We start from the raw sequence: 24,205 nt of genomic DNA on the forward strand, positions 1-24,205 counted from the left end.
TCACCATAAATAGCGCTTAATAGCTTGTTGATACTAGTGACTTTGCTCTTTCTATCTGGTTATTGGACAAAAATTCAAGAGATCTAGTATGGCTTCACTCATCATGAAAATATCTTCATAATTACATACATTTTAAGATTGAAAAAAAAGCAAAGGTTAACCATCAATTTCTCAAGAATCATATACGTATTCTGTACACCTTTGCTTATCTTAAACGCAAATGCTGCTATTCACGGTCTTCTGGCGTACATAATCTGTCCCCTGTACTATTCTGTCATTGCCCAACTGCCGTGATCAAGCTGATTTAATAGTTTTTGCAAATATGAGCGATTTAGAGCAATAACGGCAGCGAAGTGAGGCAGCAGCCAAGAGTTATGACGACACAGCACCGACATCCGCCCATCGACCGCTGTTTGCCAACATGTGTTGCCGCTTAAGTCGTTTGAATTTGCTTAACGAGCCACAAACTTTGCGACAAACAGAGACCAACAGCAGCAAGGACCCGAGCAAGGAGCCAGAACCAAGCCCGGAAAGGGACCAGGACCAGGGCCAAGCTAAGGATCGGGACAAGCTTCAGAATGGGAACGGGCCGCACGTGCCAACCTTAATATTGCTGAGTTATTGGCGGACAAAACCAAGCGCCAACAGTCAAGAGTTGGCCAAACCCAAGCCCAAGCCCAAGCCAAAAAGTTCCCTTCCGCCTGCTGAAAACTTTAGAATGGCCTGGAAAAGTTTTGCCAGGCACGGGTGGTACTTTCCGCTCTTCCTTCGACGAAGGTCCGCTGCTCCGACGGGCGTCTGCCAATCAGGAAAAGTGCCCAAAGGGCTGCGAAAACTCTTTTGGTGGAAAAGTCGCGCCGCGTATTTCCGCACACATGTTGCAGGCCATTTTTGTGATTATCATTTACCGTTCCCCCACAAAATACCACCACCCTTCGCCATCGCCTTCTTCCGACCATTTTCCTTTCCCTTCGATCGATGGCGGAGCGGAAGTCAACGGTTGCCCGGAATTTATGTGCCAGCAAAGGCTGTTGGATTATGGCAACTGCCTCGCGGGATTTGCCAGAGCTTTAAAGCATGTCAATATTAAAGGTGTGTCGAAACTAAAGAAGCATAAATATATGATGGAAAAAATCAAGGTAAAGATTCTGTACAAGTCCCCACAGATTTCCTTGAGCCTTATTCAAATACTCAGAAATTGAAACTTGAAAGTTTGAACCACTTTTTGTGACCTATCGACTACCAAAAAGTCCCTCACATGCAACCCTAAAAACTTAACTTAAAATTAAAATGTTATTTCATTAGTTATATAAAGCAGTCGCTGATTTAAGTTTCAAACATTAATCATAACAGTTTTTATGACATTTTTGGCTAATTGATTAAGTAGGCAGTGAACATTTTCTGAAAAGTCGATGTCCCCCAGGTCACCAGAATGTTTCTCAGTCTCTGACTAGATTTTCAACAAGACGGTTAAAAAAAGAACAACAAAAAAGTGAACAAAGTAAATAAAGAAATTAAAGTGCTAAAACAACAACATTAAGTTAAAAAATAAAAATAAAGATTAAGTCGACAAAATTATAAAAATATCCAAAATGAAGGTAACGCAGGACCAAGGAGTTGGTAAAAAATCCAAGTCGGCTCGTAAAAGAGCTTCCCAAAGGAAGCAGAAGTCGACGCCCAATCCAGAAGGTGCTAGCACCTCCCAGGATTTGCCAAAGCAATCGACCCATGATTTTACTGTGATTCCGCAGTGGAACCCGGGTGGCAATTCAGATGCCCATCATATCCCAAAAGGAACGAAGGACGACCCATCGCCATCAACGTCAAAGCATTCAAGTTCCAACAAAAAAAGATCACGTTCATCGCGCAAAAATCTAAATACAGAAAAGTCGCAAGACGGATCTCTTCAATCTCATGATCAATATGGATTGGCTAAAAATGCTGGTCCACCACAGCGCCAAATAGACCCAAAAAAAGAGAAAACGGAAAAGCAAGACCTCGAGTCACCTACTCCGGTGGTTTCCCGCAGGTCCAGAAAAAAGAAAAATAATGCCGGTAAGAATATTTCCACTAATTGGAATCGAGCATCTTAGTTAATCATTAGACTTCGTTAAAGGATCGATTTCGAGCACCCAATCCAATTTCTTTAAAGAGGTAGTGGATGTTAACGTCCCTAACAAGTCCAGTAAGAAAGCGACCAATGGTAAATATATTTTTTGTTTAACACAAATTGATTCCATTATAGAGCTGATGCTTAAGCTACTCCTAGTTTAGAACTAATTTGTCTTAATTAAATAAATACATTATTTCCCTATAGAGCCGAACTTGACGATCAAATTTAATCCTCACAAGGCTATCAAGAAGGAAGCAAAAAGCCCCCAGAAGGGCTTACAAACGTCCAGGAAGAAGGCTACCGGTAAGGATTTTTAATTAAGATGGTTAAGTCTCCGCATTTACATTAATTGCTTTCATAACAGATTCAAACTCGTCGGTCAATTGGAATGCCAACAAGAATGCCAAAAGTGAAGTGAAACCCTTTGAATTACCTGTTCAATGCGGCTCCCAAAAGCCTAAGAAGATGGCTTCCAGTAATGAGACAAACTCGAACAAAGTGGCTACCGGTAAGGATTTTTCAAACAAGCCTCGCATATCCACCAAATGATTTTTTTATAGCAGCTCCATCAGCAACAAACTCACACACCAAATTCCATCCTAACCAGATCGGAGTTAGGGGGCCGCCTACTCATTTGGGGGGCCAAGGCATGAGGAAATTTGTTCCTGGTAAGAAAATTTACACTCCATGTCCACCAATATCATCCAATATCATTTTAGAGTTCAACAATTGTTTCAACTTTAATGCGAAAAAGAATATCGAACGGCAGGATTGCCCCACCCACTGTCAACAACCGGAGATAACTAACCAATTTGATCGAAATAAATGCATTACCAGCCAATGCGATCCGAACCTGGTCATTAAAGAGGAAGTTAAGGAAGAGTTATCTATCAAAGAGGAAATTCAAGACCCAGAGACACCTCATTATATTTCCAGCCAATTCAATCCCAACATAACTATCGAAGGGAATGTTCAAGACCCAGAGTCATCTTATCAATCTTCTCCCACTCAATCCGATACCAACCGTCCCATTGAAAGTGAAAATTGTGTCCCTAATATACCTCTTTGGTATGACAGCCAAAATTCCAATATATTGCCCACTCGAAGTACGGATGCGGACGACTCGTGGGCCAATTTGAGTCTAAACATGTTTGATGTGGAACAAGTGGTGGACACCCATGAGTTCTTCGCCGGTGACTCCACCGTAGGTAATAATTCGATGACCAACGTTTGGGAGCTTACGTGTCAGGCCGGAGACCAAGCCAGGTGCTCAAATCAAAACGCATATCAGCAGGCACAGAATAACGACTCTGGCTTCGTAGATCGGAATATGACAAGCCAGTATGATTTCGCAGACAATCAAGACAGTCTGAGCTTCGATGTCGTCTACGGTCAATATGCACAATTTGGATCCAAGAACGAAGCCAGTTACAACAGTGAGGAAGCCGCCATGGATGCGCGCTTTGAGGCTGAACTGGATTCGTTATTTGAAAGTTTGGATACAGCACCAATGCCCGAGCCGGAGAAGAATGACCCACCCACAAAAACTGAGGCTGAAATGGACGCTCGTCTGCAGGCGGAACTCGATTCCTTACCGTTTATTGAGGCACCTGTCGAGGCACTTGTCGAGCCACCTGTGGAGGCTGACAACTATGTGGATGACCTGATTAGCACGTTTCTAAATCCTGGACAGCAGGCAGAGCAACCAAGCAATGCAGTGCCCAATCAGGCACCTGTGGAGGCCGACAACTATATGGATGACCTGTTTAGCACGTTTCTAAATCTTGGACAGCAGGCAGAGCAGCCAAGTAATGCAGTCCCCAATCAGGTACTTCCCCTAAGCAATGTGCCCACAGCTCCTACGACCGTTGCGCCGACCAAGAACCTCAAGGTGCTCAATCCTGGAACTTTTCAGAAGACCGCTCAGCAGCCAATGGCTAGAAAGCAGCAGCAGCGCCCCTTGTCTCAAGTACCGATGGTCGCACAAGTAACTGGACTTCAGGGGCAGGTTGTGTCTCTGACCTATACCACTGCCCCAGACGGGCTCGTCACCAGTGTGTCCGCTACATCCCCAGAAACGCCACTTGCTCAGGAGCTGCAGAGTCTAACGGCCAGCCAAATGCACCAGATATTGCAGAGTGCACAGCCCTATTTGGCCCTGCCGATGATAGTGCCCGGTGGTCAGGAAGCGGGGGAGCTCGGGCTCAAGGATGCAGCCGGTATCGTCGCGCCAACTGGGCAGGCTGTCGAGGACGAGGAGGTCGACTACGAAGAAATTGGAGTGGCCGACACCTTTGCGGAATATTGGCCCAGTAAGCTAAAGTTCGGAATGTCTCATCCGGATCCAGTGGTGGAGACGGCGACGCTTTCCTCGGTGGAGCTGCCCGACATCACCTATGAGCTGGCATTGAGCCCGAGAACCACCAGCTGCCTGAGTGCTCTTCAACTGGAGGCGGTAATTTACGCCTGCCAGGCTCACGAGCAGATCCTGCCCAGCGGTGAGCGTGCCGGCTTTTTGCTCGGCGACGGAGCCGGAGTGGGCAAGGGCAGGACCATTGCCGGAATTATTTTCGACAACTATATGAAGGGAAGAAAGCGGGCCCTCTGGGTCTCTGTTTCCAATGACTTAAAGTTTGATGCCGAACGCGATCTGCATGACATCGGAGCCGACGACAAGGTCAAGGTGGTGGCCATCAACAGGTTCAAGTACAGCCGCATAGACTCCGACGAAAACGAGAACTTCACGAAGGGAGTGATATTTTGCACATACACAGCGCTCATCGGCGAATCCCAGACTTCCAACTCCAAGTACAAGACTCGACTGCGCCAGTTGGTTAGCTGGCTTGGCAAGAAGTTCGACGGGGTAATAGTCTTTGACGAGTGCCACAAAGCCAAGAACCTAAGCCTGATGAACGTGGGCAAGTCCACGAAGACTGGCACTACTGTGCTGGACCTGCAGAAGCTACTGCCACAGGCACGAGTGGTCTACGCCTCGGCCACGGGAGCCAGCGAGCCCAGGAACATGGCCTATATGGTGCGGCTGGGTCTTTGGGGCCCTGGCACCGCCTACTCGGAGTTCTTCGAGTTCGTGAATGCCGTGGAGAAGCGTGGCATCGGAGCGATGGAGATCGTGGCCATGGACATGAAACTCAGGGGCACCTATATTGCGCGCCAGCTTAGCTTTAAGGACGTGACCTTTCGCATTGAGGAGGTGCCCATGTCAAGGGAGTCCAGAAAGACTTACAATCTCGCCGCCGAGCTGTGGGCGGAAATCAACAAGAAGTTCATAAAAGCGTGTCGCCTGATGTGCATCGAAAACCGGGTGCAGAAGATCATCACTTGCCAGTTCTGGTGCGCTCATCAGCGGTTCTTTAAGAACCTGTGCATCGCCTCTAAGGTGAATCACGTCGTCAGGATGACGCGACAGGCCACGCGAATGGGCAAGGCGGTGGTCATTGGACTGCAGTCAACTGGAGAATCGCGCACCCTCGAACACCTCGAGCGGCACAACGGCAGGCTGACCTCTTTTGTTTCCACCTCCAAGATGATCATCCAATCCTTCGTGGAGAAGCACTTTCCGGCACCCAAACGGGACTCTTTTCACCGTTTGCTCAACACGGGCGAGTTTGAGCCTGAGCCCCGATACCGTCCGCCGCGATCCAAGAAGGCCAAGATGAGTGCCGACTGGTTCGACGACGACATGGATGCCGAGGCGGAAGATAGCGATATCGAAATGTACGAGAGCAACGATGACGATGACCGTCTCAAGGCGGGACGAAAGAGGCGAGGACGACCGCCCAAGACGGAAAAGGGTGAGCTTTTTTTTTGTAAATACAATTTATCCATCTACTAATTCACACTTCTTCCCCGTGCAGCTGAAAAGATAACCATGCAGGAGCGGATTCTCCAGCATCTGTGCAACAATATGCGAGCCCAGGACAACGATAACGATGCTACTTACACCTTCGACAACACAAAGATGCAGAAGGCCAACATCACCGAGCACGATGTGGAGCGGTGCATCAGGGCAAGAGAGATGCTTTTGGACAAGATTGAGGTCCTGGGTCGGCGCATGCCCTCCAACACGCTAGACAAGCTCATCTCGGAGTTGGGCGGCACCAAGCTGGTGGCCGAAATGACCGGCCGCCGAGGCAGAGTGGTCCGCACGGAGTACGACGGCTTCAAGTACGAGCCGCGCTGTGAGAACGACACCTCAATGGACCTGGTGAACTACCGGGAGAAGCAACGGTTCATGGTCGGCGCCAAGCATGTGGCCATCATCTCCGAGGCGGCCTCCAGCGGAATTTCGCTGCAGAGCGACAAGCGTGTGTCCAATCAGCGGCGACGCCTTCACATCACCCTGGAGCTGCCGTGGAGCGCTGACCGAGCAATCCAACAGTTCGGACGAACGCACCGCTCGAACCAGGTTAACTCGCCGGAGTACGTCTTTGTCATCACGGACCTGGCCGGCGAACGTCGGTTTGCCTCCACGGTGGCCAAAAGGCTAGAGAGTCTGGGTGCCCTTACCCAGGGAGATCGACGGGCCACCGACGCCCGTGACCTCTCGCAGTTCAACATCGACAACAGCATCGGGCGGAGCGCCCTCGAGAATGTGATGCAGCAGCTCACCGGAGAGAAGCCGCTGGACCATGCCAATGTTCCCGCCTCCTACAAGGGCGACTTCCTTTATGATTGCAGCGTGGCAATGGCGGGCGTGGGGATGCTCAATGTGCGCGAGGAGAACAAAGTGAAGCTGTTCTCCGTGGAGAAGGACAGCAACAACATATCCAAGTTCCTCAACCGTATCCTCGGCTGCCGCGTGGAGGTGCAGAACGCCCTGTTCAAGTTCTTTCTGGATAAGATGTACTCTCTGATCCTGCAGATGAAGCGCAAGGGTCACTTTGATCTGGGCATTCTCGATCTCGACGCTCACGGGGCTTGTGTGAAGTCCGTCAAGCTGATGAGGTTTGTCCGGAAGCATGCCACTGGCACTGCGGCCACCGAGCTGCATACCGTGACTGTGGAGCGGGGCATGTCCTACGAGACGGCCTTGGCGAAGTGAGTTTTGTCCCCATCCAGGACAGACCCCTATCTGACCCCTTCTGTTCTTTAAGGTACCGCAAAGAGGGTCGCCACGACCACGACGGATTCTACGTGCTGCAGCAGCTGCGGCACAACAAGAACTCTGCTATTCTGTGCCTGCACGCCAAGTCCAATGCGCCGGAGGGAGCCGCCAATTCCTCTCCCAGCAAAATCAGTCTGCAGCTCTACCGCCCCAACACTGGGCCCCAGGTGCGCCTGGAGACGCTCGGCTCCATCTTAACGCGCTACGAGAAGGTGGAGCCAGAGGCAGCCCGTGACTTTTGGCAGCAGCAACATGATTTGTGCCTGGACAAGTGCTCGCACGTCTATTGGAACGGTGCCTGCCCCTTTGCGGCTGGCTGCGAGGTGGGACTCCGCGTGCGTCCCTACCATGTCCTTTCCGGACTCATGTTGCCCATTTGGGACCGGATCGAGGTGATTCTCGAAAAGAGCGGCCACAAGATCCAGATCATACGCGTCAAGACCGATGTGAACAAGAAAATCGTGGGCACCGTGGTGCCGCACGGCGTCTACGATGCCCTGGTGGCCGATTTGTCCGCCGACTCCATCGTGGAGAGCCATTAATATGAGGACGCTACTGGATATGGCGAGGGCATCCATACCATCCCATGCCGGGTCCCGCCTTTAGCCGGTTTCTATTGCCACTTTAAAAATATCAACTCAAATCGTGGCATTCACTGCAATACACATGCCGTAAGCTTTCCCTTCTCAAAAATGCCAGGCACGCTCCACCAGCCGTCGAGGAGCAGGGACATGGAGCAGCTCCCGGTCATAAACAATGGCCACAAAAGCACATACGGGCAGACACTTACAGCCCGTCTGCGTGCGTATGTGATTCATACGTATTGTAGCGAGGGCTGCTACACGTACACTTGGAAAATTTATCTGCTCATTCTGGGTTAGCTTACAAAAAAACACAAATTTATTATTTAATTATCTTAAATTTATAATTCAATTCAGAAACCCCGTTGTTCTCGTTAATCGTTAAATAACTTGTTTATAATTTAAATATTATTTTGACATGTCCAATATCGGGTACTCCTTTTATACATCAAATTATTAAATAAAAAACACTTCAACTTAAATGCTTAATTTTGTTTCAATTATAGAAGAACTAATATTAGCATTTTTATTTTGTGTTAAAAAGCTACTGCATTTTTTTTACTGCACAAATTCTATTTTAGTCCTGCACTCTTGGGGGAATCTGCACAGCGTCTGTGATTGCATTCCATGTTCTGTCTTGTTCCCATTGCTAGGAGACCAACTAGAGACAGAGACCCTCCCTCGGATACATTATAAATTTTAAAAGGAGCGTGTCACACATGCGAGATATAAACAAAATATACAATGGCAGTCGGAGGATGGCGAGAGGAGAGCGCGAGCAGGGCAACGATTGGCATAAAGCATGACCAAATGGCCTTGGCAAATGTCGTGCCTAAGAAGCCAAAACGCAGTTGGCATAATAACTCACGCGTGATGCAGATATCGCAGTGGCAGCAAAAACAAAGATATAAAGAATTACAGGGCATATAAATTCTACATGTACTTAATTTTAAAATAATCCCACTTGAAGAAATTTACTACTACAATTATTAAATAATAGTAAAGTATTACTTGGGAAAGTAAGATTATATACACTTTATTTAATTAAAAGAAACCATTATGTTTCCACAATGATTTATTCTCTTTAAATTGTCATTAAAAAATTATAAAATATCATTGACGAATTTCTTGTTATCCTTGATTTCGGATTCTTCAGTATAAACATGAGATATTTGTGAGAAAATTAAAAAACACACTGTGTACTTGGAATTCTTTGGAAAAACACAGAGTCTGCCGGAATACCAGAGCTTTCGCAAGGCACAAACAGTTGAGCACACACACACACACCGGTGTGTGTATATGGGTTTGTTGTTTCTGTACGTGCCTATCATAAACTTTATTTGCGCCAACGTAGCTGCAAAAAAAAAATAAAATAAACAAGCGCAAGCAGCGGCAATCGCTTTAACGTGGCCAAAAACAAACAAATAAAATATAAAATTCTAAAACGTAAAATATGAGCCTGTAAAGTATGTGTGGCGCATAAAAAATATAATCATATTACGCTATACACAAATGTATATATCTATAGTCATATGCGCGCTGGGGAATCTCGCTTGGCGTAACCTGTAATTTCTTGAGGGGGCATAGCACAGGCCCCCTTACATTTCAGATTGAAGTTAACAAAATATTCATATTTTAACAAACGAAAAGTAAAAGAAAATGCCATTACGTGATGCCCTCGAATCGAAACCGGGAAAACGGGGAGCGGTACACACACACACACACACATTTTGGCCACACCACACATGGCGTATACGTAACGCAATTGAGTTCCACTCTCTCTTCCCTGCCGACACTTTCGCCGCGAACTTTACGATGTCCGCAGTACGTCCCTGATGGCTATGTCGGGGCCATGCAACACGGATTGAAGTAGCTTAAGGTGGGACTTACAATTATTGAGAGATTTCATTAAATTTGCAGGTAAAATCTGATGGCGGTAAAACAATTTTGGACCCAATTTCGTATCTCCACTTTGGGGGGGATATTTTGCCAAGTTATTTTTATTTATTTTTATGGGGACAGGGGGCCACTTCAAAAGTCCTTCATTTAATTTAAGCGACTACCATATATTTTGTTAGCCCACATATTTCATTTGTAGTCGGTCCCCCTCTACAATGTCCCTACCGACCGACTACGCTGTTTTGGCCCTTTGGCAAATTATTCACAATTTGTCATTTGTCTTTGATTTATTTGCATTTTAAAGGCTTTCAACGGCAGCGATGGCGATGGCGACATCACCGACGTAATAAATTTCAGCCTGGTCCTGTCCCGGGCCCAGGACTGTCTACCTTTTGGTAGCTGTCGGCAATGGTTTTTCTTTGCCGATGGCCCTCCTTCGGGTTGCCACCGCCCGGCGTTCCTTTCGGGAGACCTTCCGCCGCTTCGCTCATACTTTAGACTTAAGCACAATTTGTAATACTTACAAACGACATTCAATTTCCACATGGTCTCCAAATACAGGCCATTCACATTTGGATTTTCCGCACGGCATGTTATCGATTTGCCATCGTCGTCTGTGGTCGGCACAAAGCTCAGCTCGGAGCGTGTCGAGTTCTTTGATATGTCGTCCTGTAAGGAAAAGAAAAGAGGAAAAAGTGCACAGAAAATATAAGAAAATGTTTCTGCATTAATTAAGTTTTCCCCGCCGGCCGGGCCCAGTCGAGACTGAGGCTCAGACCTTGCCTCGGGCCAGAATTTCCTTTTGGTTGGCCCCTTTTGTCCTTTTTTGCTTACAAATTTGTCGAAATATTTTATGTTTGCAATTTAAAATTTATTAGTATGTTTGTTCGGGTTTTATGTGCCACGTGAGGGTGTGTGTGTGTGTTTGCGCGCGTATGTGCTTGCGGGGTATTATAAATTTAATGGCAGACAGGGACACCAGCAGGGCGTCACACAATTAGTTGAGCTTCGTTCTCCCCATAGTTGGTATGGTCATAAAGGGTTTTCCCCCGCCCCAAGTAAGCACTTCACACATTGCTCGAATTGCTCTAAGGCAGGGTTTGCCGAGATATGTGATGCGGGCTGGCGGTTTGTGGGTGTTAAAGTGCTGGCAGTTAGCAGCCACATAAATCCCTCCACTCGGTGGCAAAATATGATCGATTGGACGTTAAGTTCAATTATTTTGGTGACCGGAGGTCATTTGTAAAAACTTTGATGTTTTCTTTTAATATTTATTCATTTTAACTTGCTTGTAGACTTTCTTTAATAACTCTTCACCTTCGGTGTTGATTTAAGTTTGTTATAGTTCACATATATTGGTTATTCTTGGTACTAGCTAGGTGTATTCGACCTCTGAATCATTTTTATAGGTGTCATTTTCATTAAAATATAATATATTTATATACCAATATAAACCACACAAATATTAACAACCATAGATAACGCTAATAATTATGATTGTACAAAAAGTACATACATAAAGCTGGTTAATATTAATAAATATAAAATAAATGATAACATTTATATCTTTCTAAATCAAATAAATAACTATTAATACATTGTTCAACTAAATAAAAGTAAACAATAATTACCTCTGTACACTTAAAATCTCCAAGTTTAATAAATATTGTTTTATTTATTGTTCAGCAACCATTCTTCCCTCTAGCACTATTTACGTTCGCTGGCTAAACTTCTCAATTAGACTGTCTGCAGGGCCTTGATTAATGCCTCGCTTCCACGGCTAGTACATAGAACACCCACAGACATATTAGAAACCCCAAAGTAGGGTACGAAAAGGCATGTAAAACATGTTGGACCGAGGACATCGAGGACTGGGAGTGCGGGCCCTGCCGCATTACGGCAACTTTATGCTACATGAAAACTAGTGAAAAACATTTCCGGTCTTTAAAAACATTTGCCCCGGCACAGACCAAAGCGGCAAAGCAATCAGCTTGTACATATATATATATCTATATATAGGCGGATAGACACGGACATAAACAACGAGCCAGACCTGAGAGGCCCGGTTGGGATATGCCAAAGCAAAACTCGACTCGAGGTCCCCGGCACACAAAAATGAATTGCAACAAAATTGCACCAAAACTCCCATAAATTTGTCCAAAGTTAAGGGGGAAAAAAATTAAAAAAGAAAACAAAAACCACACACAGAAAACTGGCTTAGAATACAAATGTATTGTATACCCTAGAGACATTTTGATATAGAAAACACTAACGATTAAAAAGGATTGGGATTAATATTAAAATAGAGAAACATGTGATCCTTAAAATGAATTTTTCATTAAGTAATCAGTGATTTATATATCTATCATAAGAAAAATTAAAACAAAGATGCATAACGTCAGGTAAAATGCTAGATATTTCCAAATTTCAACTTTAAAAATATATTAATTTAAGAATTTTAGTACTAATATTTAATGTAATGTTAAAGTACGCAACTAAAAATATTATATACCATTCTTCATAGTCAGTGTAAAGTCTTGTTAATATTGATGATACCCTTAACTAGTCAAAGGGAAAAAAGTGGGAGAGCCAGAGCAAAATGCAAAGCGTACTAGAATCGTTTGTGTATTGTGGAGTTTATATCACATTATCTGTGTTTATTCTAACCAAGTTGTGGGGTGCCTAGGACCCAGCTGCGAGTGTGAACCACGCCCAGGCACAACAAGTGGGTGGCAGGTCATGTCTGTCCCTGCACTATGCCCCAGCGATGGTGCTGGCGGCGGAGATGGAGGTGGCCACGAGTTACGAGCTCCGTTTGTTTGGCATGACTGTGCAAACACAATAAGTTATCGAGCTGAACGTGAGTCAGTCAACAGCAGCAGAGAGAGCCAGCCAACTAGCTGCGTCGATTGCGGTCATTCCCACCCACTCCAATCTAGTCCACAAAACCAAAGCCACCAACCCTCCCACTCCCACTCCCACTCCCACCCAGTGTCACCCAATGCAGCCCGCCCACCCCTCACCTTTGTGCGGCGTAATTGGCGTTTTCCTTTGTACCAGGTGATGATGGCATTCGGTCGGGAGCCGGAGGACTCGCAGGAAACCTCGTAGCGACGATCGGCAATCATCGAGCTGGGCGGGTCCAGGATTTTCACAACCAGCGGCTTCACTATAATTGGACAGGAAGAACATTCAATTCAATGCAATTGTAATTAAAACTGTTTACCATAATATTTCATGGTCTCATAATTGCAGTTCGTTTTGTACGGCAATCATTTCCAACCACCTTCGGTTGTGTTTACCAAGTGTGTCGCTCTGTGTGTGTGTCTCTGTGTGTACTTGTGCCAGTATCAACAACAATTTGTGTCTATTACGTCTCGACAGCTCTCAAGTGCTGCACTTCCTGGCAGGATTATGACTTTGTCCGGCCATCGGTTGCCGTGTCTGCAGCTCGTTGATACTCTGCTTCTTGAGCTGCTCCTGGCGCATTGTGTTTTACGTTTCCACCTTGGAACTGGATCTACAATCGTGGTAGGGATTGGGTCTTGAATAAGGGGGAAAAACGAGGGCACAGGCTTCTGTGGGAACACGAGGACCTGACATTCGAGCGTTGACGCCCCCCCATCGACAATGTTGTTCTCCAGTTAGCATATAATTATTTAATGGCCCTTATAATGCTGCAATGAGTTAGCTAAATGCTAGCCTTGTGGCTCATGAAAAGTCTTAGCTAAGGTTATAGCCTTAAAGCAGAGCACTCGAGAGGTCGTAAGCAATATACACAGGCACATTGGTCGATTTCTTGGACTATTCGTGTGAAATGTATTGACTAGCCTTACTTTATTATGTTTTAAAATGTGTAAAAATAGTTTACTATAATATTCAAGTATTTTTTATAGGTTTTTAATTCTTGTAACTACATTTTTCAGGCTTCTTAAACGTTCAGTTTAACGTCAGAGTTTAAGCAAATATATCAGGCAAAAAGGCACACCCCACTTACAGTGCATATCCAGTATGAAGCTCTTCTCCTTGGGCTTATCTAATTGCGTATTCAGTGCCTGACATGTGAATACGGAATTCAAATCGTTGCGCTGCACCGATGGCCACAACAGACGGTTCTCGATAACATCGCCGGAATTGTGCTCGTTTTGATTGTCGACGAGCAGTCCATTTACGAGCCACCGGACCTGCGGTTGCGGCCGACCTATTGGGATAACCCAAAAAAAAATATCAGTAGTTGAAGGAGCGTAAGTAGAATGGTTGTAAAAACGAAAAATGGTGCAAATTAAAAAGTCAAGCTTGAGAAAATACCACAAGCCAATCCTGGGGGCCAAAGCGAGCCATGCCAAAGCAGACTTTGTGATATTTTCATTTGCTGCCGTTTTCGTCCTGCGCCGTTTTTTGCTTTTTGCCGGTCAAAGCTTTTAAGGAAATTAACAGGAAATTGTCTAGCCGAGCATACGGATGTGGCTCGTGTGTCGAGTGTGTGTGTATGTATCGGGGTATTGGGGTTAAGTTCGTCCTTTGTAGTCAGGCAGCTCAACTTTCAACTTACCGCCCACCACACGACAAGTGATAACGATATCGTCGCCCTCCTGCTTGGGCCCCAATTGAGTGCCATTCAGCTGACGACCCCAACGATCCAGGATGATTGGCTGCTCCGGAAGGACTAAGAACAAACAAATGGAGGGAGGGCAATGATGGTAAAGAGGAGGGTACACATTTTTCAATGGCACTCATGAATACGTTTCCAATGTTTCATTTGGGGCAACACTCACTTATTACTGACAAATTGAAGCGGAAGCTTTGCGTTTGACTGGTGCGAAAGTCCACACGACAGCGGTAAATGCCCTGATCATGACGCTTGATATCCTGCAAAAATTGTAAGTTATTATTTGTGGTTGCAACGGAGGTAAACAGACGATTAGCATGCACACACACACAGTGTCGCCTCTTGAAACACTTTTTCCAGCCTTATAATTTTCCATTACTATTGCATGACACCGAGAGCGTTTGCGGTTAGCATTTGAGGGGGCTTAGTCCTAGAATACTGTCTGTCACTCTAATAACATTTTGTTTTGGCCTGTGTGTTTCTGTGGGTACGGTTTTCAATAAGCTTTTTCAGTTTATTGTCTATCTGACTGAAAAACGAGCTCTCTCTCTCTCTCAGGAGCTCTCAGCCACTTGTCCGAGACAGCTCGGTCACTTATTTAATAATTGAATTGGGCCCCTCAGGATTTTGTTTAGAAAACTGTATAGTTTCTGCTTGAAATTTTACTCGAATAACTCTTGCCTGTGCTAATTCATTTTACTAAATAAAACTAAGAAAACTAATCTGTGTTTTGATAGTGTCTTGATTTTGTTGTGGGATTTTATTTATTTTTAACACATTTTTCTATATATCAAAGCAAAATTATACGCAAATATAACTATTTGGTAAAGAACTGATTTCTTGTGCCAGATATTATGCTATTTTACATTTCGTAAATTTTATATATTATACTAGTATTCATTCTAAAAAGTTTATATAATAAGCTTAAGCTTAAAATCAATTGTTTTATAGAATTCTATTGATTTATAATTTTATATATTTATGTATGTTCACAAGGTATGTCGCTGTGGAATCATAAGTAGTTAAGTCAGACTCTCCACTCATAATTAGAGAAAAACCTAATGGAAATGTGATATGTATTTCTAATATTATTTTCGTTCCAACAACGATGGCTCTTGACCTAACTGGCTTTTGATTGGAAGTACCTGAAAATCATCCCCAAAAGTGGAGTAAGTGTGCCTCTCCATACATAACCAGGATACTCCAGGATACTTGGCTCCTCCTGCATTCGCTTGCACTCATAAACAGCACAAAGTTAATTGGCTCGCAATTGATACGCAATTAAAATGAATTTATAAGCCAGACTAATTTCAGCACATAATTCATGACCTCTCCTTCCCCTTGGCCTGCTGGAATTATCCCTCATAAGAAGTCCTCGGCAGCGATCGCCGGATTTATGGTGGCCGCCTTTTCGTGTGCATTTCACATTCATTTCAAAATGCAGCTCGTTAACGAACCTGCTGTCCCCGAACCGCCCTGCTGGCTGTTTATTGCTTAACTCACTTAAGACCCCCGACCGAGTTGGCCTTTAAAAAGTCAAATGCCCTGGCAAGGCAGGACTGGCCCTGGCAAGGGCAATCCACGGCGAGACGATGCGAAGGCGACTGCGACTACGATGAGTTGAAGTAGCAAACACATTGCATAAGTACGTAGTACTATACCCCGGGCACACACAGCCCTATCTATGTGTTGCATGACAGAAACGCTAAATCAAGTTATCTGCAAACATGCAAGACATTAATAAACATTTCGCGTGCGCCAGGCAATTTAACAACTTTTGATATCTAAATTTGTTTTCCACATTCCATTCGGTTTCCTCGACTCTTCTTGGCCATGTTTTCACCATTGCTACTTCCGCTAGTTGCTTGTTTTTCGGCTTTCTCTTTTATTTTGCTCTGGTTTTTCTTTGATTTAAATTTTTTTTTGTGAAACGCATTTCAGACATTCATTTAAATTTCAGCACTTGCAAAATAATTGGAATTTATTATCTCTGGTTGTATTTGAAATAATCAATTTAAAGTCTAAATATTTATTTTAAATTTAAAGATTTAACTTTGATTTGCTTAAATTTGTTCCTATTTCTAGCATATTCAAAAGTGCACTCAGTGACCCCAATAAATAGACAACGAACTCATCCATTCCGTTGCATTTCAATTCAATGTCGCATTTAATTCCAGATTACTTAAAATATTAAACCCACCCGCCCCCTCACTCTCTGCCCACTGAAAATTAATGGGCACGGATTCTCGATCCCGCGGGTAAATCTCACCTTAATTTCCAAGGTTGCTGGCTGCGAGTCAAAGTGAAATTTGGCACGTGAGCCAAAAACCTCCGGGGCTGACCAATGTCGGGGCTGGTTGCGGCTCTCCTTATCGCGCACATCGAAGCTGGAACGAGAGAGACACAAATACATTAAATAACACGGAACACGGAGCCACGAAAACACCCGCCGCCCATCCACGATTAATATTTAATTTGGGCCTGGCTCGCGAATTGAATCAGGCCCCGGAATTCCAACCCACTCTGGAATTAATGAAATCCATAGCCAATATAAGTCAGCCGCCCACGCTCACATCCCCCCTGCTGCCTCTAAACTTTTAGCACGAGAATTAGCGTAATTTATTTCGGTTTGCTCATTAGGCCGTGCAAGTCCAGGGGCGGAGAGGAGGCTGAGCCTCCGGGTCTTGCATAGCCTTGCCAAATGCAATTTATGCGCAGCAGATAAAATTATTTGTTGTTGTGCGTTTTTTTCGACATTATATTTTTCGATTTTCAGTGAACATTTAAGCTTATACTGCGTTTAATGGGCCAAGTTTTCGATTCCAGAGAGTTTCAAACTTCTTAAGAGCTGCTGGGCCTAAGAGACAACAACAGGCATGTTTAAGGGAATGTGCATTACAAGGCTGCAATCTCAACGTAAAATATGAAATTTTAAGCTACTATGTCCCAAGTTAAATTAAATTGCTTATAGACGAGCAAGTAATGCAATTTTTAAATATTAAAATATAGTCTCCAGACTTCACTTTGCCCTGCCGTGAGTTTAATTTGATTAAAGCAACCGCTGTCAATTATATTTTCGGCTGCAACAGTTTCAAATTTTCAAGCCAGACCAAGGACTGTCTATCCAAAGAGGTCCTTAGCCGCGCTCTCTGTTGCTCTTCACCTAGCCCCCTCTGTCTGCCCCTCAATGGCTGCTGCGATTGCAGCCACTTCGTCTGCTTTTTGTGGCTGGCTGAAATTTAAGCGTCCTTTGTATGCAACACACAATAATTTATGCGGGAAACCGTCGAACTTGCCTGCGCACTCGCTGCGAATGCAACAACTTAATTGCGGCACGACGCCAGTCGGCAGCCGGCTCAAGTGCGGCAACACCAGGAGCAGCAACAGCAACAGCCACAGTGGCAACAGCAATACCAGAGGCTTACAGCGAGAGGGAAAGCCCCAAAAGGACACTGGGAGAAATGTTGGATTTTATTTTAATTACAGTTTGGTTTCAAAGCAAAGTTTAGTGGGAATTTAGGTATAAAATAATAATTCAAATAATTCTTAGTTGTCTCGATTTAAAGTAATGAATTTTGACTTGCCAAGGTTAGTTTCTATCCTAAGTCATGTACATCAAAGTTATCCAGTTTCGCCCAGTGTCCAATGTTAACCCAATTTTTTGTATTATTTTTTGTAGTTCCCTTAGCCGCCATTTTAATTAAAAAACTAAAAAGCAGTTGGACTTTATTTAATTGGAAGTAGGAGTGAGAGTGCGACTGAAAGAGCAAGTGGCGCGTGTGCGAAGGAAAATTGTCGAAAGAGTGCCCAACTTAATAACAGTTCGCAGGGAGTCCCGGTGCCTATGCTAAAAATGTTTATGGCTAAATAATACGCAAATGCGAGCAACGCGACTCCGGGCAAATTGAGTGAAATGGAAATGCACCGGGATTGCAGCAAGGATGTGGGGCTTACCACCAGGACGAAGGCCAGAGTTGTCAGGACAGGAAATAAAGCGCACTGACTGATTGAATTTAGAAATACCCTTAGGACAAATTGACTTTGGCTAACTGGGACGCAGTCTGGCGGCAAAAATGACTAAAACAATTCGCTTCTGCGGAAAATTTAAGTTCGTTGTTGGGAACAAACGACTACCAGGGAATAAAATAAAATGAGTTAAATTCAAGCTTTGAATGCTGCATATTAAATTAAGTATTAAAATTGTAGTGAAATTAGGATACCTTTGTATTAAAGGGAGATTTTTAATTTTTTGTTTACTACAACTTTGCCTGTATTGCCAGTATACCTTTAAATTTAAAGTTAAGGTATCCATGATTTTTTACTACATAGTTTAATCTTACAGAACGCCCCAAGTAACTCTAGCTTAGAGGGAAAAAAATCCCTTGGTTGACAACCAAAAGGCGCAACGGAGCATGAAAATGCCGTGAATGCAATTAAGAAGTAACCCCTTGCAGGCTTTCAGCCAAGAGCCAGCAATTACAGCCACTTTACCGGGGACTCCACTTCAGTCGACCTGTGATCATCTGACCTGCATTGGCTTCGCAATTTTCCGTAATTTAATCTTTGGCGGCGACGCCTTGCTGGAATATTTTGGACTACACATAATTCCTGCGGTTTGTCGGGCCCCGAGGTTAATCACTCTAAATTAGGTAAACATAATTAAGTTAATTCCATGGCGCTGACGGGGCGAGCAAAAGTCAAACAAAAAATGTGAAACAAAAACAGGTGGGGGCGGGGGAGCTAAGCTAAATCACACATTCTTCTGGCGAACACGAGCCCTGCTAAATACACACCCCGGCGTGCTAGACAGGGAAATCATAGCATACTTATGTGCGTCGGTGCCCCCAACGATTTAAAAAGGTAGAAGCTACTCTCGAGACTCTCGTTTGCATTTAATTATATGTGTGCATAAGCCGAGACAATGGACCAATTCAGCCCTCCAGACATGGACTCGTCCTGGGACTTGGAAGCTAGAAGCTGGGAACTGGAAACTGGGACTCACCTATAGAGCGGTATGCCGGCATTATCGCGGAACCATAAGACCATATACACGTTATCCAGCGGCTCCGTGATGGGGCAGGGCAGAGACACTGATTTCCCCTCGACGGCATCAATGTCCTTCGTTTTTACTGTGGTTCAGTTCCAGGCAAATTATGTTGTCACGGTTTTGCGTTGGTTTTGTTCGGATTTTTTTCGTTATTTTTGTTTGTGTGCGCGGTTGGACAGCATCAGCATCGCCATGAAAATAGAAAATAAATGCGTAAAATTTGTTAATTAAATGTTCCATTTCTCCGCCGTTCGCCCAGGCACGTTACCGCGGCATGCGTGGCTGCCTCGTTGCGAGTAAAGCTTTTAGCAATTAAACGTTGATGGCGGCTTAATTCCTACGTAATTACAAATGCGTAAATTTGAGCTGCCCTTTACGATGCCGCACATATTCCGCCCCCATTGGCTTAGCAACCGCCTGCGGGCGGCCGTATTTATTTATTATGCATGTGCAAATGCGTGCACCAACATTTTTTTCGTCCTTTGGGTTCGACAGGCTTTTAGGCCCTTTTATTGGATGCAAACTTGCAAAGCTCATCAGGCGGATGTTTGTGCAGAAAGTAATGTTAAAGAAATTTAAGCAAAACATTTGAATCCGGGGAGTGTATCCTAAATTAAGGCATACAAGTTGGGTGAATAAGCGGGAGAGTATACTATGTTGTCAATGATAAAGCTGGGTTAATTATTTTACTTTCTTTCATTATATAGATATTTGTAAAAATATTTTTACAATTTTTATAATCGAGATACTATTGATTATTATTTATTTCCCGCTTTCTTTTGTAACAAATGTAATCTCAAAACGCTACCAGTGTATTTTTCTGCCAAGTCAGCAGAAGCATAATTATTTGCCTCTTAAATTTCTTCTATTTTATGGCTCTATGCAGCGTTTTAGCTGCAACAACATTTTGGCATTGAATCAAGCAGCACAACGACAGCAACAACAACAACGTTGTAGGCTGTCACATATGCTGAGGCTGTTCTTGTTGTAAATGTTGCTGTTGTTGTTGTTGCTGTCCCGCGTCATCCTATATCAAATGCGTGTAGATAAAAGTATATATAAATATAAATAAAAATGTCTGCGCTGAAAATATTTCGAATCATATCAAAAGCAAAAGCGGCCATAAAAAATCGTTGTAACATCCTTCACATCGCGCCTCGCCTCCCTCTAAGCCTACGAGTTCCCATTCCCGCCCATTCTTCGTCCTTCGTCCTGCTCTTGTTGTTCTTTCTTTCTTCCTTTTCTTTTTTTTTTGTTGTTGTGCTCTCTCCGTTGACTTTATGTGTAAATATGAAAAAATGTCATTTTATTGCCACAATGCGTCGAAATTTTGTGAAAATTTATTGCGCATACGCAACGTTGTACAATAAATATGCGCTTAAATGCCCCCGAAATGTATGGGTGTGGGTGGGCTTGTGTCAGCATATTTTATGCTTTGCCTGTTTGCTTAGCACTGCCGCCTCTGTGGACAGAGGCTGGTTCACTGCATCCGACCAGCAGTGATCCATACAGACTGGGAAAACAGAATCAAAAAATGTGTGTAGGTTCAAGTGTCTTAGGTATGACGATAGGTACGATATGGCACTTGGGTGTCTTTAAGAGATTTGAGCAGATTTTTGCACCTAATTAGTTTGCATAAAATCTGGAAACCTAGCCTTAGTCTTAAAAATATATATGATTATTTGCACAGGAACTGATTATAAAGTGACACCCTCCTCTTTAAAGACTTCTTTCTGAGTGACTTATCCCAGATCGAATCTCTTCAAACCCCTTTGCTTTGGCATTTTTATGAGCCTTGGATTTCGCTGGACACCTTTTTGGGGCGTCCATTAGTCGGGCAATCTTAGCTCCAAACCAGGCAATCCATTGCATTTTCTAGGTGCTAGTGATGGTGCTGGTGCTGGCGTACTCCAAAAAGGCAAGAAGTTGAAGCGAAATGCATAACCAAACGACTGGAAACTGCTCTGGCCCGCCCTGGCAGATCTCAAAATTGTCTGCTCTGCTCTACTCAGCTCTCCTCTTTTTGGCTGCATTTTTGTGTCGCCTTTGGTTTTGGCCTTCACTTAACTACAGCAGTCAGCTCTCGACAGCTCGTGCATGTTAAAAGCTATTTAAATATGCTCTCTTTGAATGCCTTGATTGGCTTACTTGGGCTCTCTCCCAACTCGGGATGCCATTCCTGACCTCCGACCTCGCCTGCGTTTGCTTTTGCATTTGCCTTTGCTTCGTCTTGACTCTCCGGTGCCCTGGTGCTGACAAAAAGGAGAGAAAAGCCAAATGAAATAACAACGAACATAGATGAAGCAGTGAAGTGCTAGAGCTGCATAACCTCTTTGCATGAATTAACCCCATAACGACCATTGAGCACCGAAAACCAAATTGATTTGCCGTATCAAAAACTTGGGAAATGAATTCTAAAGTTTGGTGATGATTTTGGAGCTATAAAAAAATAACCAATCATCTCAAAAAACGTACCTTTATTTGGTAGAAACTTAAAGAGTTAAAGAGTTAATAACTATTTGTGGTATTGAGTCTATGATAAAAGAAGGGATTCCAATATAAAATTGTGGATTGCTTATTTGAAAAACCATAAGTTCTATGGATCAATAATTTTATCAATTTTATTAGGCAATAAAGAAACAGAAAATGTTTTAAATTAGTACTGTTATCTTTAAGATTAAGCCTCCTCTATAAATATTTCTCTGCTATATAAACCATATGACTTTAGGCCTATTAAAAATTTAATAAATAGGTTATAAGGATAGAAATATAAAAAAAAATGCAATATTTAAATAGATATTTTTATAAAGTCGCCATTATATTGAATCTTTTATAATAAATCTCCTGTAGCACCATAATATCCAACTTGGGTTAAGACAACCTCAATCAGTATCAGCTACCATATACATAAACACACACACACACGCATACCGCAATGCAACGCCCCATCACACAACGGTCTGACACGCCCCCAGCCCCACCCCATTGAAAAAACACCCGCATTTAGAAGCTCTCTGTTGATGCAATTTCAAATGCAAAACTTTAATGGAATTTTGCGCTGGCTGTGTGTATTCGTTTGGGTGACAATAGTTCAGAACAACTTGACGTACTCGCAAGTTTTGTGTCAAATGCATTTTGCACATATTTTGTTGCATATTTCGAAGGGCTGTGGGCGGCGGCGGAGGAGGGGATTAACTTCATGTGAGTAGGTTTAATTGATATTTAACAAGGAGTCTCCGGTCGCAAAGCAATTTCTATTTCCAGCCATATTTGCCGGCGGGCCTCGAGCCCTGCAATTACCCGTAATGGTAAACCAGACTGAAGCCCTCCGGGATGGAAATGTAACATGTTTACTCGGGGCTTTTCTGCTTTTTTTTCTCGATTAATCGTCGGCCTCATTAGGGTCGAGTATTTTTATGAGGCCCCAGGGGGCTCAAGGAAATTGCAGTGGTACATAGGTGGAGTTGGCCATGAAATTAAAGCTTAAAGTCTATAAATCGCTATAAGTCGCTACAAAAACTGAAAAAGAAAATATTTTTATATTTATGTTTATGAGGGAATTATAAAAATCGAGTCTCCAAATGAAACTGTATATGATTTTGCAAATTTATATGATTTGTTTTATAATAAAATAATATTGAAACTAATTTATATTAAAGTTTTTAAAATAATATATTTTATACTTTTAATTTTTTCTAGGACATGCTGCCTCAATAAGCAAACTTTAATTCATTTAAAAATTCTTTGCATGTTGCTATATTTTTAATTAAAAAAATTAAAAACACCAGCAGAATCCTGTGAAAACCACATTCAGTCTGCAGTTCGCCTCGACATTTTTCCCCGATTTTCAATGTATATTTACTTTTCTGATTTACTGAGCCGATATTTTTTTATCTGTTTCATGTGGTTGGCTTTTTACAAATTACAAGCATTATGGTTGCGCATTAAGTCCGCTGAAATTACTGTGTGTTCGAGTACTGTCAGTAAGTAATCCCTTTCCCATAAAACCTCGTGGTATTTCTGGCTTTGGCTTATTTTTCGCTATACCACTGAGCCATTTCTGATATTAAAATTCTTACCTCATTATCACCGAATCGATGACTTAATTTTGATTGCCTACCATGGCATTTCCAATTTTGTGAAACTAAAACCCTAACGCTATAAAAAATATGAATAGTTGACAACCCGGCATATCAGGCCAGGCAACTGGCAAAGAAGGAAATGAAAAAAGAGTTTTGCATTTATTTTATTATATTTCAAATTTAATCAAATTGAAATTTAGCCAGGACGAAGGCTAACGGCAAATTGGCAGACAGCCAACATGAAATAAAATTTAAACAAAATTGCAAAGGCAAAAGAGACCAAAAAAACAACGATATCCAACAGCAGCAGCAAAAAATATTCAAATCTAATGATATTTTGTCATGAAATTCAATTAAATTTTCCAAGAACTAGTCTCTGGATTGCAGGCCGAAAATGTAAATCCGAGTTTATTGGGTTTTAGGGAGCGGAGGGAAAATCATTTTGCTGGAATATATGAATTTCAAAGGTTGAACTCACAATAAAATCATACTTTCTTCTATGAAGAAAACGATTTATTATTGTACGAGGTCCATACAATTTAATCGTTATTTATTTTGATGCACAATACCAGAGATATTTGATTCAAGCCGCCTCCCTAGACTTCAGATGCACGTAACAAGCAATAATCAGAAAGAATGGAAACAGGAAAAAATCAAATGGGATGAGCTCAAGCTGAAAAGGATGCAACGACAAGGATAGCTGGATGAGAAGCAACATTTGCAGGTGCGACAGAAACAACCGGAGGAGC

General features: G+C 43.3%; 2 protein-coding genes across 3 annotated transcripts in view; one reads left to right on the plus strand and one right to left on the minus strand.

Annotated features, from left to right (window-relative positions):
- Nucleotides 1-24,205, minus strand: part of side-II (sidestep II) — a 69,856-nt gene that overhangs the window by 18,787 nt on the left and 26,864 nt on the right. Inside the window, exons 3-9 of the mRNA XM_017181801.3 lie at nt 19,330-19,456; nt 16,597-16,714; nt 14,494-14,587; nt 14,271-14,384; nt 13,716-13,919; nt 12,742-12,887; nt 10,243-10,387 (exon numbers count right to left, since the gene is read on the minus strand). Coding sequence (XP_017037290.1) covers nt 10,243-10,387; nt 12,742-12,887; nt 13,716-13,919; nt 14,271-14,384; nt 14,494-14,587; nt 16,597-16,714; nt 19,330-19,456 — 948 coding nt within the window. The remainder of the gene's footprint in view (nt 1-10,242; nt 10,388-12,741; nt 12,888-13,715; nt 13,920-14,270; nt 14,385-14,493; nt 14,588-16,596; nt 16,715-19,329; nt 19,457-24,205) is intronic.
- Nucleotides 1,378-8,282, plus strand: LOC108085252 (protein strawberry notch homolog 1). Of its 2 annotated transcripts, none has more exons than XM_017181799.3 (8): nt 1,378-2,055; nt 2,117-2,203; nt 2,318-2,416; nt 2,478-2,621; nt 2,674-2,781; nt 2,833-5,925; nt 5,989-7,171; nt 7,228-8,282. In XM_017181799.3, exons 1-8 carry the CDS (start codon nt 1,593-1,595, stop codon nt 7,778-7,780), a joined length of 5,730 nt encoding a protein of 1,909 aa, XP_017037288.1. In that variant the 5' UTR covers nt 1,378-1,592; the 3' UTR covers nt 7,781-8,282. The 2 variants fall into 2 exon arrangements, with proteins under 2 accessions (XP_017037288.1, XP_017037289.1); XM_017181800.3 differs by having other exon boundaries at nt 2,677-2,781.

This window comes from Drosophila kikkawai, chromosome 2L, assembly GCF_030179895.1.
Source record: "Drosophila kikkawai strain 14028-0561.14 chromosome 2L, DkikHiC1v2, whole genome shotgun sequence".
NCBI lineage: Eukaryota > Metazoa > Arthropoda > Insecta > Diptera > Drosophilidae > Drosophila > Drosophila kikkawai.

Bases quoted from the DNA above. Each gene is read 5' to 3' on its own strand.
- LOC108085252 (XM_017181799.3), top strand. From the start codon at position 1,593: ATGAAGGTAACGCAGGACCAAGGAGTTGGTAAAAAATCCAAGTCGGCT. The intron at 2,417-2,477 runs GTAAGGATTTTT...CTTTCATAACAG, and splicing joins GTCCAGGAAGAAGGCTACCG to ATTCAAACTCGTCGGTCAAT. The intron at 2,782-2,832 runs GTAAGAAAATTT...ATATCATTTTAG, and splicing joins CATGAGGAAATTTGTTCCTG to AGTTCAACAATTGTTTCAAC.